Here is a 13,759-nt window from a genome sequence, read left to right on the forward strand (position 1 = left end):
AATATCAGCAGGGAGAGAGTTCCATGTGGTACTGCCAACAAAGGCGATAGAGCTACGGCCTGAGGGACCAGGTAGGAACGGCACTCTGAGCAGCTGGCTGACCTGACCACGCGTGACACAACTTCTGTCCACATCCGTGGCAATGAGGGAGTAGTACTAGTAGGATTGGAACAGTGAGCTGGCTCTGCCATGAAGGCAGCGGAAGACGAAGAGAAGCAGACGTTGCACGTACAGCTGGTGGAGCTGAGGCATTGATAGTGAAGGTGAAGAACTGAGCGTCAGCCTCCTCAGTCTAGTAGCCGCAGGCTAGGCCGTCACTCTCGGTCTAGTTTTCATTGACTACAGTCTATGCACAGTCGAGTCATTGGTATGCATTGGTATGCTGTCAGTGTGCTTGGCGAAATCCTAGCATGTTCGTTCTCCGACATTCCCTTCTTCGGCACCCGACAGTACTCTACTGTATGTACATGTATCTATTAATTTTCTTATTGTTCAGCACCGAAGCCATTTTATAGTTTAGGCCTTTCGTACCATTTATTTTCAAGTCGAATACAATGGCGATTAAAAAGGTAGCAAGCAAGTCCTTGTAACCACACTTCAAGTAGTGGCACCAACTACATGTACATATTTGGCCGGCGGTCAGAGGGATATTGTAATTGACATGGCAAATGATATGATCGTCTAGTTTCTAGCTCCCTCTCCTCCTCCCCATCTCTTCATAAATTTATGACACTGTGCCTCTCGTTATTCGGCCCATTGTTATTGGATACATTTGTCCGTTTTGGTCAGCGACTCAAAAATAAAATCAACAACAACAACAACTCCCTGAACTAGCTGAAGTGAAGTAGTGTAGTATGAAGAGTGAAGGTTTCTCTGCACTGTATGCAGTGGTATGCGCCAGGTGACCGGTGATCATGCATGCATGCAAGAGTTCATAACCCCATGAACTCTAGTCTTGATGCATGCAGCATGCATGGTGATCCCAGGAATGGTTTTTTTACTTGATTCGAATTTTTTGAATTTTACTATAGTTTTTTAATTTATTTAATTTAATTTTTTTAATTTATTATAATTATTACTGTCTTTTCTCTCATTGCATTACATTTGCGGTGACCTTCTCTTTCTTGTCTCATCTCCTTGCTCCTATTTCGTGTTGGTAACTAAAGCTGGAAGTCTATGTACTGACGATAATCAGCTACGAACATCGCCGCGCCCAATGACTTGTCTCTACTCGGCGCTAGCAGTATTGCGAAATTCTTCTCAAGTTATGTTTATTTGAGAATAATTGAAAGCCTAAAATACTAGTACTCAGTGCATTCAAGTGAAGCGGTCAAGAATCAGTAAGACATATGCCCCCAAAACTTGTGTTTTTGGCTGGAGGGAAGGGACGAGAGATGTCTCCTGAAAAGAGAAGAAATTCCTCCTTGGACTCTCCCAAACGCAATCCGGCGATGAATGATTTATCGAGGCAGTTCTCTGGCTTGTCCGTGACCAGCAGAGGATCATCTTCATCCTCATCAATAGCCGCGAGCAAGGCCAGTAAGCGACGGTTTTCCTTGAGTAGCATCACCGAGCCATCCGACATTGCCAGGGCACTGGGCGGTGGGCATTTCAAAAGTGTGGTGTGCATGGTAGGTGCAGGTATAAGCACGGCCAGCGGTATACCGGACTTCAGGACCAAAGGTACTGGGCTGTATGATAACCTCGCCAAGTACAACCTCACAGAGCCCGAGGACATATTCGACATTGACTTCTACAAGTATCAGCCGCAGCCATTCGTGATGCTGGCTCAGGAACTGTACCCGGGAAAGTATCGTCCTAATGTCGCTCACCACTTCCTGCGCCTGCTGCACGAGAAGAAAGTGCTACGGCGCGTCTACACGCAGAACATTGACGGACTGGAGCGGCTGGCCGGTGTTCCTCCAGAGAAGCTGGTAGAAGCCCACGGGACGTTCTCCACGGCGTCTTGCACCAGCTGCCGTCGCAGTCAGGACCCGGAGGCGGTGCGGCGGACAATCATGGCCAACGGCGTGCCACGCTGCACACACTGTCGCCGCCTCGCCAAGCCTAACATTGTGTTTTTCGGCGAGGACTTGCCCGAGCGATTCCATCGCCTTCGCTCGGTGGACCTGAAGACGTGTGATCTACTGGTCGTGATGGGAACGTCTTTGTCAGTGCATCCGTTCGCCGGTCTTGTTGATGACGTTCGCGCTACGGTTCCACGTCTTCTGTTCAACCGGGATCTGGTCGGTCCGTTTCGCAAGCGTGCTGCTGGTGCTGCTGCTGGTGGCGGTCTGAATTTCTCCCGTCGTCGGCCTGGCTCAGCACCCGACTTAGCTATGCAGGGTGACCTGGCCTCGGCTCTGCACCGCTTCTGCCAAGCTTGCGACTGGCAAGAGTGTCTTGCTAAGCTGGAGAATGAGGATTCGGCAAGTGTGACGCCCTGCGGCGCGAATACTCAGTCAGCGAGCATGAGCGCTGCTGCCTCCGCTTGCCCTGACGGTGCTCCCAGCGCCGCGGGTTGTGATCAGTCACGTGCAGACACGGCCACAGTGACCAGTAGCAAAGGCAGTAGCAGTGGCACTGGCACTGGCAGTAATCAGTCTGCCAGCATATCTACGTCGAGTGCTACTAACACAGGCAGTGGTAGTGTAGCACATACCACTGTGACATCGTCATGTTCGTCGTCTGCGTCATCAGACACGTCATCAAGTGGAAGCTCTACGACAAGTGGGTCATCAACTGGATCCTCCTCGTCATCGTCAGTCTCTTCTACCAGTGATACAGAGACTAGCCAATCCAGCACAGCGGTGACTGATAGTGTGTTTCACAGCAAGCAGGACGACACTGCCGCCAAGTCACATGAATCAGCAGCTCCAACACACACGTCTTCATGCAGCAGTTCATCAAAGGTATCGAGCGTGAGTGTGAAAAGTGAATCGTGCACACCTCCCGAATCCGCTTCTGCAGCAGCAAGAAGAGATGAATCAAGTCGTGCAGACCCGCCAAACTCGGACCCGTCAAATGTTCTGCCTACACAGGAAGGAGTGTCCTGATTCATGCAACATAACTTCCTTCTCCTTGTCCTTTGGTAAGTGTGAAATTTCAGAACACTGCAAATTCATGTAGCATTGTGGTAATGTATTCATGAGTAATGCTTGTACATGGATTGTGCTGGAAGCTGAAGTTTGTGCACTAGCCTGTAGGTCAGGTGATTTCAGTGTTTTGGGGAGGGGTGGAGGTTCCGAGTAGGCATCTTTTATTAGGGCAGCAACGGGCAGGGGTTTGGTCGGGTAACGAGTTCGGGTACTTCTATCCGGGCAGCACGGGGTACCCTATCGGGTATTTTTGACATAGTTTGCACAGTGAGTGTGTACTTGTGCTACATAGAAAGTGTACAGTAAGCATGTAGCCGTGCTTTTTACTGCACCGATACGGAAACACCGTGCTCCAACTACCCGATCGGGTTCTCAGGAGCAAACTGCTACTCAAATACCCGCTCTAATTATGGGTAGCACAGGTACCCTACTACTCGATGACACCCCTATCTTTTATGCTGTAGCTCTTGCTGGAGCAGGGGGGGGGGGGGGGTCATAGTCTTCACAACTCCATGCTATAAGCCAGAACAGATATTTGGCATCCATAATTCCTTTTTTTTTGCTGGGTACTTCACCTTCACCCCCCCCCCTCCCATACGCACACACATGCATCACAGTGTGCTGCACCGTACGTTGCCTCCTCCTCCCTCACCATCGCCACCACCGCATCGTTATCACACAAGCTAACATTGCACGCAGTACCAACAGATCGGTGCATCGAAGGAAAGCAGATTCTGTTTTGGTTACTGTTATCCACAACTATTTCTTTTAAAATGTGGACGTGGGCTTGTGCATGCGCCTTCAACCGAAAATTCCATCGAGTTTCTGTATTAAATAAGAATATGGCTGTCAAATCCTTGTAGGTCAAGGGGAAATTTTAGAGCCGGTTTCAAGGCCAGATGAGCTGGACCGTGTACAAGCGAAATGGAAATATTGGAGGTGCAAGGAGAAAGAATCTCTTGATTAGTGAAAAAAAGCTCTAGATATCAAGCTTACTGTACGGTCAAGATTGGTGGTGTTTGTGTGTGTGTGTGTGGGGGGGAGGGGAGGGAGGGTCATTTATACAACGTATGTATAGAAGTAACGTATGCATTGCCAATCATGGTGTCTGTGGGTGTATTTATAAAGAACGTGATGGTAGTCAGGAGATTCCCTGAGATCGACGACCGATGTGACGCACAGTGTGCAATCACGGGAGTAGAGCTAGGTGCGCTGCACTGTGTGTCGCTGAGCCGCTTGCTTGCACACGCGGATGCCGACTGCCAGGAGAGCCGTGGCCACCGTAAGCGAAATGAGCAGACCGCTCAGGGCTATCACAATGCTGGCAGCGTGCGGACCTGAATGGAAGAGAAAAAAACGAAATAGATACATCCTCAGCACATGTTTTTTGCAGGAATCCTCTTTTTTGTACATATTAGATAGGGGTCCATTGGTAGTAACCAAAATCAGCCTCAGCTCCATTCCAATAGGGTTTACTCAGTTGTGCGTCGAGTGGAGCCTGCATTTTGAGGGTTCGTTTCTGTGCTAGAATGCCTTTTTGCTGATGTACACTCTGTAGTCTGTAGTATTTTGTTTTTTTATTGGCGGGATCCGCGTCAGCATCGCTTGAATGTTCAGAAACACCTCTCTGTAGTGCAGTACGTATAACAGTTGCACAGAACCAGTGGCCAAGTACCGGTATGTGCTGGAGGAGCAAGGAAACTAATCTCCTAATAGTAAAGTGACCAGAAGGATATATATATATATATATATCCCACTAGCTCAAAGGCACCACCACGTCCATTGCGATCTGGGGAAAAAATGAATTGTACTAGCAGGAACTGGGTTACTAGTCCTTGCTTATACTCCACGTAATCTGTGTATTGGAGCGCTGCACTTCTTGTAGTCACATCACCCACGTAATCTGTGTATTGGAGCGCTGCACTTCTTGTAGTCACATCACCCACGTAATCTGTGTATTGGAGCGCTGCACTTCATGTAGTCACATCGCCCAAATGGCATTTAGCAGGAGATTTACCTTGAGAAGGCAGGTTGTATTTGTTGCAGAGTATAAACCCGTTGGATTCTGGTTCTTGTATATCATTGGGTGAATCACCAGGTCTTGCCTGCCTCTATCTAAGTCACATCGGCCAAATGTGCGGCTTCTTATCTACTTTTCGTTGACCACAATTTGGAGAATGCGTGAGCGTGACTGTCTTGCATCTGTTAAGAACCTGCTGTTGTCTGCCTCTACTGTTTTGTGTGATGTGTATTAGGGAATGCCAGGAGCTATACGGTGCAGAGAGAAAGTGGCATGGCACATGCGTGATGTAGGAAGTACACATGCTGTGTGCACGTCTCGGCCACACAATGCAATGTGCATCCTGAGCACGAGGGATCTTCTCACACCTTGCAGCGCATGATCAGGTGGGCAATGGCAAAGCGATCGCCATCGCCATGACCAATGCGGAGCAGCACGCGAGTGCCCGTCGCATGGGCATGGAAACAACAGGCATGTCTACAGCTGTCCCGTTGGATGCTTACGAGTACGCCTACATCAGCGTCAGCCCCAGGGTCAAAAGCCAGCAATGTAGGCACGTGCTGCTTGTCTTTATTAGGCCTGGTTTGTTTAGAACACAGTCATTGGGCGCCCACTGTGCTGGCTTGTGACGTACATCAAGGCTAGGCAAATGGGTGTGAGTAGCACAGACACACCGCCGTGCGACCAGCTTGATGCGATCAAAGAGATCCATGCTCAACGCATGCTATGGTTTGACTGTAGAATTTCATCAGATCACAACCCCTCCCTCCATGTCAGATGGAAAAATAGCATTTCTTCTGCCAGCGAAGGCGTGTGCATCACTCATGGCTGCAGCAGGGTGTGGCATTCTACAGATGTCATTTCTTCTACATAAACGTTGGTGACCGCACAGGCGCTTGATGCCCACGACGAGTATGGCAACCGATGTGTACTAGTCGCATGCAGTGAATGTGTGCTACGCTCACCGGTTCCTTATCACTATATCGGGGTCCCCCCCATAGCACAAAAGAGAACATCGCGATATACATGTAGATTGGAGTGATGACTGGAGAGGAATACTGGTACGCGCCTCCATTCAATTCCAAGGCCTTCGTTTACACTCTCTTTTTAGTATTACCTGCTCTACCTTCTCTCGGCTGCTCTCAGCTACAAATTCTTCCAAATAAAATAAATAAATTCTATCCAAATTTTTGGGCCAGGCACAACTTCAGCCTCTACCAGCAGTGTTCCTAGGCAGGCATTCTAAGTTTTGGTCTTTCCTTTTTTGTTACTTCCATTAGTCATTCCGAATTGAAGAAGTATTTTTATCACACCGACAACACATGGTGCTTGCTATGAAATTTCTACGAATTTTCAACACTATTTTGAGTATTTTCTTCAATGTAGTCAGGTATTTGAAGTGGTGATACTGTGATGGCTTATTGTTCCATGTACTCGCTACCCAGTAGCTTCTATGCGTGTGTGTGTGTGTGTGTGTGTGTGTGTGTGTGTGTGTGTGTGTGTGTGTGTGTGTGTGTGTGTGTGTGTGTGTGTGAGCTGTTGAATGGTGCAATCCCAGCACAAGTTGCTATGGCTTCTGCCATTCGCGATGGGCGTCAAAGGTCAGGTCAGGTGTGTGTGTGTGTGTGTGTGTGTGTGTGTGTATGAAGAGACAGAGAGATAAAAGTGATGGTTGGTTTTCTTGACGTACCTTGTTTGTGACCTTGTGACACGACCGAGTCCTGATCGATGCTGGCTTGGCGTCGCTCTCTGCCGTTATTGTCAGCAGCACCATTGTGATTATGGCACGTAGGCCCGGCACACACCGTCCCCTGCTCGATCAGCAGCATGCACGTCGTGTTAGCACAGACCGTGTTGTCAGCACACGGTGGATAGCAGCGTGTGGCTGACGGCCGCTCCTTGTACTTGCATGCCTCGTCGGTGACCAGTGTGCCGTCAGAGCGTTGGCACCAGACTCGCCGTGCTGTGCCTGCCCATGGCGACGTCCGCCAGTCGAACGTCATGCAGAACGACTCCTTGCACTGACGCGTCATCCAGAGGCGCTCCGGGCAGCTGGCGTGGCTCAGGTCCGGTCCCGTCATGATGGTTCGAAACGCAACGCGCCGGCCCTTGTAGACGGCCGAGGTGTTGATGTTGCTGTTGCAGTTGGCTATGCAGCGCATCGTCCAATCTGACCATGGCGTGTACTGGCACTCGCCGGGGCAGGGAAGCTGGCACTCTTCACTTTCCAGGATCAGCATCAGCTCTTTGTCCAGCTTCTGCTTGGGACCGAGGTCGTCGTCGAAGCACTTGAACGGCTCCACGAGCTCGCCGTCACTTCTACGACACGTCAGTATGCGCGACCTCTTGCCTTTGCCACAGTCAGCGCCGTCGATCAGGCACCCGCTCCACGGATAGATCTTGCCGTGATAGCACGGTTTACTGGAGTAGCAGTTGCGCTCCTCGACGAGTTCTGCTGCCGGTGGACACCGGGCAGCACCGCCTCGCTCTCTCTTGACGATGTAGCGGCGTCGGCGCTGTATGCCGGCCGTGTCGCACTGGGTCTGCGAACAAGGTGACCAGCTGCACCAGTCTGACACCTGGCAGTTCCGATAGCACGGCAGCTGGCATGTGCGCGTACTCCGAATACCCTGCGCTTTCTCGCCGCACAGCGTCGCGTCCACCACACGATACTTCTGGTCGAAGCAGACCACCAAGCGGTGCTGCTCCGCAGGGCCACACTCATCACTGTGTATGCGCTGACAGGGTGTCCATGGCCCGATGCTGACATTGTACTGGCCCACACTGCGACGCTGGCAGTGCTTCTCCTGCCGAATATCACTATGGTCACACCGGCCGCCAAGTAGAGCACCACGGAGTGTACTGCGAAGACGATACTTGCTGTTGTGCTCGCATTTGGACCATGCAGTCCACTGCGTCCACAGGCAATCAGCTGGGCAGGTAACGCGGCATGTTTGATTGGATCTCGGCTTGGACAGACCAGCGCAGTGCGCATCGTCGACGATTGGCTTCTCGCCGTTTTCCATATGCTCAAGGCATAGCACATGTCGTGACTGGGTCGAAATGCCTGAGCAGCGGAGATCAACAATCTCATTGCCGCCATTGCCAGAGGGATGGTTTGGATAGCATGGCGCCCAGGGATCAGCGTGCCAGCTGTGTGTGTTGCCAGAGCATAGCTTTTCGATGCACGGCTTAACCTGGACCAGGTCGCGAGGGCACTGCACACCGTTCGACGCCCGGTTTCTGTAGCTTGTGCGTGTGCGCCGCAGCCAGCCATGCCCGCATGGCTGGCTGCAGCTGCTCGTCCACGGCTGCCATGGAGCTAGTTCACAGTGCCGGCGACAGGCTGGTGCGTCTTCAGTGTGCACACGCATGGATTTCTTCCGCCCGGGACAATAATCCAGCGGCAGGTAGCGTCGTACCTTCTTGTCGAAGCAGCGGACAATGCGATTCTGCTCGGTGTGATGGCAGTGGCCTGTTTCATCGTAGCGCGGCAGCCATGCGCTCCAGTCCGAGTACTTGGCCTTGTACTCGCGGCAGGCGCTGCGGGCACACAGCTCGGTTTGCTGTAGCTCGCCGCACGGCTTGGCAAGCACCGACAGCGTCTCCTCCAGGTTGTGCAAAAGGTAGCGAGTGCGCGTCCTATGCCCGGTACCACACTGCGATTCCGAGCAAGCTGTCCATGCTGACCAGGATGAGAAGAGACACAGCTCATCGCAATGCTGCCGACATGGTTCTGCTGTTGCCGGTCGCTCTTTGTGTGCACAATGGTCAGCGGTGACGGGCTTGCCGTCTGAACGCTGGCAGTAGGCATATCGTGTCCTGAATCCGCCCAGGCAGGGTGCTGCTGATACATAGTAGCAGCCACTCCAGTTGCCCACCATCCAGTCGTAGCAAAGCCGCGTCTGCAATGTGCAGCGCTCCGCTTGACTATGATCCTTGCAGGCACTCGTCGTGCTGTCACCATTGCTGGCCTTCAGCTGGTAGCGACTCCTCGACTTGTCCCCGGCTGCGCTGGCAGCACACATGGCAGAGCGTGAGCACTGCACCGCTCTGGTCAGCGTCATTCTCTTCGGCGACACGCACGCCTCTGGGAGGCACGGCCCCCAGTCACCCCACGACGAGTACTCGCATGTGCTCTGGCAGCAAATGTGGCAGATCTCCTTGCGGTGCGGCTTGAACAGGTGAGTGGCCGGGCACTTGCGCTCGTTGTGGACGATCAAGTGCCGGCGCCTGTCCTCCGGGTCGCGCATGATGTTCCCGTCCGGCCTGAGGCGCACGCAGTAGACCGGCCTGTACCACACCCCTCTCTCGCACACGTGGCACGCTGGCAGTGCCGCTATCGGCATGGCGATGGGAAGCGGAGCTCTCCGGTACGCCGCTCGGCACGCTCGCGGAAAGTTCTCGGCGTGCCAGGCGAAGACGCGCGGCTCTGCACTCGGCCTGCACGGTCTTGTCTCAAACTCGGTCGGACAGTGCTCTAGACCCTCTTCCTGGTGTGACCGGTACTTGAGAGTGCGCCAGGAGCTAGAATTGCGTTGACCAACCGGCTCACACGGGGACCAGCTTCGCCATACATTTCGAGCCCGGACCTTTTTCCACGACGGGCACTTTTGAGAGCAGCGGCACTTCTTCGGCCTGACTCCCCACCGCGTCTGGGAAACACATCCCCAGCGACCACCAGGGTTGTCATGGTTACTAAGGCCGCACGGACGCCTCTCATCGACCACGTAGTGTTTGCATTCCCGGTAGCCGCATTCCTTGTTTTCGGCGAGCCGCGGGCAAGGCTTCCCGTGCTCTCCGGGTTCCGTTAGTACTGTTCGTGTGCGTGACTGGTTTCCTGCCGCTGTTTTCCGCTTCGGTCCACACGAGGGCATGTCGCAGTGACTCCACGTGCTCCACTCGCTCACACGACAATTGGCCGTGCACGGTTTGTAGCAGACCTGTGTCTCGGCTGGTTTCTCCAGGGACACACCACCGGTCATGTACCCAACCGCGCACAGGCTCTCCTCCACCGGCCGGTGCGCAGAGTCGTTGCACGCCTGGCAGAAGACGGCACGGATCTGCGTTCCACGTCCGCAGTGTATGTGATCCTCGCCGTTGTCTTGTGACGGCACACAGCTTCTCCAGTCGCCCGCGAACCACTCGTATAGCTGATGGCATGCCGGCAAGCCCATCTCATCGGCCAGGTCCATACTGACTGGGGCCGATTCCAGCAGCTGCGGGCACGGCTGGACTGCACCGAACGGCTGCACTTTAATGCGGCGCACTCGCTGCATAATGGCATGCGTCGGCCAGACGAAGCGCATATTGCCGCTGCTTGCCTGCTGCAGTATGCAGAGCTGAGCGTTGGCTCTGTGCACTGCTTTCCAGCTGTTCCACTCAGTCACCTGGCAGTCCTGTGGTACTATACATAGCTGACGTACTGGTTCATTCATGCCTGGGACCGTGGGATGCTGACGGCGACAGTGGTGATGCTCTACAATGGTGCCGTCCGGACTCCTCATACAGACCGTAGTTCTCTGGTGGATGCCAATAGTGGGCTGTTGGTATATGCTGATGTCTCTGGCTGGACCCAGGCCCACCTGCTCTGCATCTACCATACACCGATCCCACTCTCCTGCTCGCAGTACATAACCGGATGGTGGTAGCTCCTCGCCACTGCTCGGCTCACACTTCTCCATCTGTAGCGTATCTCTACAAATCTCAGCACTGTCCTTAGGAAATGTCACAGGGATACGATTACGTGTCCTGCAGCGCTCCCTGCCACACAGCATAGCACACGGGGACCAGGAACTCCAGCCGTCGTACGCACACATCGGTATCCGTCCGTCCACGCAGTCAGCGTCCTGAAAGCGACAGTTGCGCCGCCGGCGCGGTGCTTGACGGCTAGCGAACGCCTGGCAGAGCGCGTCAGACACTGTCGAAGCGCTGGCACGGTGTTGACAGATGACACGTCTGGTTTGTGTCCGAAGTTTCGAAATAGCATCACCGCCTTTCGTCGCATCGCTACTACCGTTGCTCTTGTTCGTGCTGTGGCAAAGATAGCTGCATTTCGTCCATTCGTGGTGCACCCATTGAAAATCGAGTGGCGAGTGTCTGTAGCATGGGCCATTGCAAAGAGACCAGTTGGCCGGACGATCAATAATTCTGCTACACGTGCTATCGCTAAGTATCCGCCGCTGTTGAAATGTAGCGTTCACTTGTGTGCGCTGAACGCACAGCACAGTGCGAGTCCGTATTGAGACGGTGATGCTGCAGCCGAGACGCTCGGATCTGTCCACACTGGCCGAGCACAGCGACCAGTTGCCCGTCTCCCAATCAATGACAGTTCTGCGCTTGACGTGCTGTCCGTCGCAAGTCCTTCGAGTCGACGACGGCGACGAGGCTGCAAGCGACACACTGCCCGCTGCGGCCGCCAGAGCTGATAGCGCTAATGTCGATGACGGGGCGAGTCGGGCAGATAATCCTGCAGCTAGTTCTACTGTCAGGCCAGTGGCACCGTGCTGTGCTGGTGTGATGCTCAGGATGTCAATGATAAGCGCGGCGATTAGGTAGTGAAGGAGCGCCGTCAGAAGCAACACAGAGCCTGACCGTTCGCCAGCACAGGCCTTGGTCATTGCCATGCGACGCCGCGGATTGACGCCCCCAGACCAGACCGGAGAGATGAACGCTCCGGGACTACCCCCTCTCTCTAGCTGCACACACCGCACGCACTCTCCAGCTGCAGAGGCGTGGAGCATCGAGCTGAAAGAAAACAGCTCCTGGGATACTAGAGCGTCTACTCCTACCAGTGGCAGTCCTAGTACCGCAGGCCGTCGGACAGTAGATCTACAAGGCAGCACTCAAAATATCCCAGTACGAGAGCCATTTATAGGGATTGCTTGTCTAGCACTGGCAATCCTGGACACGATACATTCAATCATTTCAGCAGTGCTCTCAGTTTCAGTACAGAGGTCAGTGCACCCTAGCCCGACAGGCCAGCAGGATTCTTGATTTGTGCCTCAAACCTTCGCCTCTGAAGCGCGACGACGAGCAGTGAATTCCGGGCGAGGTCAGTGCTGCACTTTTATGACGTAGCGCTGCAGTCACGCTCGCCCTCTGTGGCTTTCGGTGCGCGGCGGTGCCTTCTGTGGCGAAGAGCGAAAGGTGACTCGTCTTGTGCTGTCCGGATAATCAACTCCAGCGCGTATTGTTCTTATTGTTGTAGTTGTGCGTTGACTTGAGGTGGTGAATCCTAATAAGATCAGCGTTGTTCGGGTTGCACATGGGAATCCAAACAGCTTTAGTGCGCAGCAGCACGCCCCTTTCCAGCAGTGCGTTCTCACGTCATGTACAAGCGGCTTACACTGCCATATCCTCGTCACGCTTCCTCTCTGACTTGAGAGCAATACTGAGTTGCAGTCCTGAAACTACTTGTGCACGCAGCGACTCTGCTATTCGCAAACAATATTCTTGGTGGAGTGGAACGTTTCGCACCCGGTGAAGGCAGACCTCTACGGCGTTGCAGATGGACAACGACAGAGCCAGGGACACGGTCCTACTCCTCATGTTATGCACAGCATTACGTTAGTGCAGTCTAAAAGGCGAAGGCACGGCGCTCCTGACCTAGAGGTAGCACGTTTCAGAAAGGGCCCCCTAGTTGACAATCATCTCCTCGGCGACTGCTGTGTCGTGCATCAAGAATGACATGAAGAAAACAACTGCCCAGCACAATGCTGTCAATAGGTGCTTACTCAGTCTCCTCTGTGGGGAAAAATCGATCCACCGACAAAACACATAGGCACCCCAATTGAGATGGTTTGTAGAGTCGCTTGTGGAACGCGATGTAGCTGTCCCAAGTGACTCTCAGAGACCTTGAAAGGGCCCCGAAGGGGGTGCGCTGCGATATCTGAGGCTGATTGGATGCCAGCGGACCTTGAAGTCGAGAAGTGAGTGACAAGACAAGATCGGCCTCGGCCTCAGCTGCGAGCTCCAGATCTTACTCGGCTGCAGCTAGCAGTAGCAAAGAGAGGGCGAATGAGTCAGCCTGGGAAGCGTTCCAAGCCAAAGCTTGTGTGGTATCTTCGAATCTATGCTGCGTATTGAGTGCCGGCGGCCACAAAGTGAAGGTTAATTGGCAGCTGGATGTAAAATTCTAGTAGCAGTTGGACGTTTTCAACATGGTGTCGTACGGCTCGCTTTGGCCTTCAAATGCCATTCCACAGAGGCCAGGCACACAATTTATAGGACAATCAGGTATTGGCGTGCGCGTGCACTGAGACACACTCACACACACACACAGCTCTGCTTCAAGCGCTTAGTACCAGTAATAGTAGACCTACTCAGTGCCACTGCATGTAGCGCTGTATTACTAAAATTAGTGGAACACTCTCCTACTCCCAGGTCAGGATCTCGACTCCTTGTTCCAGCACAGGGCAGTAGTGATCTCATACAGTACTCCCTGTGGAGTCGGAGTCGACCGCTAGGGTTGCTACTGGAAGGTAGAAAAATGTAGAGCATCGCTCTAGGAGGCCGAGACTGATGATCGCAGTGAAGCCACATCTATCAGTATCTTCGATCTCGCCCCACGCTGCTGTGCCAATGTCACCATTGCAGACACAGCTATTTCCCAGGACACGGTTTCCGCGTCCGTGCGAGC

At 53.3% G+C, this 13,759-nt stretch overlaps 2 protein-coding genes across 2 annotated transcripts; one reads left to right on the forward strand and one right to left on the reverse strand.

The window, feature by feature from the left end:
* The first annotated feature begins 1,082 nt into the window (after positions 1–1,082).
* On the forward strand, positions 1,083–6,532 carry LOC135815363 (NAD-dependent protein deacetylase sirtuin-2-like). Its single transcript, XM_065328645.1, has 2 exons — positions 1,083–3,091; positions 5,354–6,532. The coding sequence occupies exon 1, from the start codon at positions 1,350–1,352 to the stop codon at positions 3,054–3,056; it is 1,707 nt and encodes a 568-aa protein (XP_065184717.1). The 5' UTR covers positions 1,083–1,349; the 3' UTR covers positions 3,057–3,091; positions 5,354–6,532.
* Positions 3,755–13,394, reverse strand: LOC135815362 (thrombospondin type-1 domain-containing protein 7A-like). Its single transcript, XM_065328644.1, has 2 exons — positions 6,809–13,394; positions 3,755–4,435 (listed from the first exon to the last, which is right to left on the reverse strand). The coding sequence occupies exons 1-2, from the start codon at positions 11,859–11,861 to the stop codon at positions 4,302–4,304; spliced, it is 5,187 nt and encodes a 1,728-aa protein (XP_065184716.1). The 5' UTR covers positions 11,862–13,394; the 3' UTR covers positions 3,755–4,301.
* Between the last annotated feature and the right edge of the window lie 365 nt (positions 13,395–13,759).

The sequence above is a fragment of the Sycon ciliatum genome, chromosome 4 (assembly GCF_964019385.1).
Source record: "Sycon ciliatum chromosome 4, ocSycCili1.1, whole genome shotgun sequence".
Classification (NCBI taxonomy): domain Eukaryota; kingdom Metazoa; phylum Porifera; class Calcarea; order Leucosolenida; family Sycettidae; genus Sycon; species Sycon ciliatum.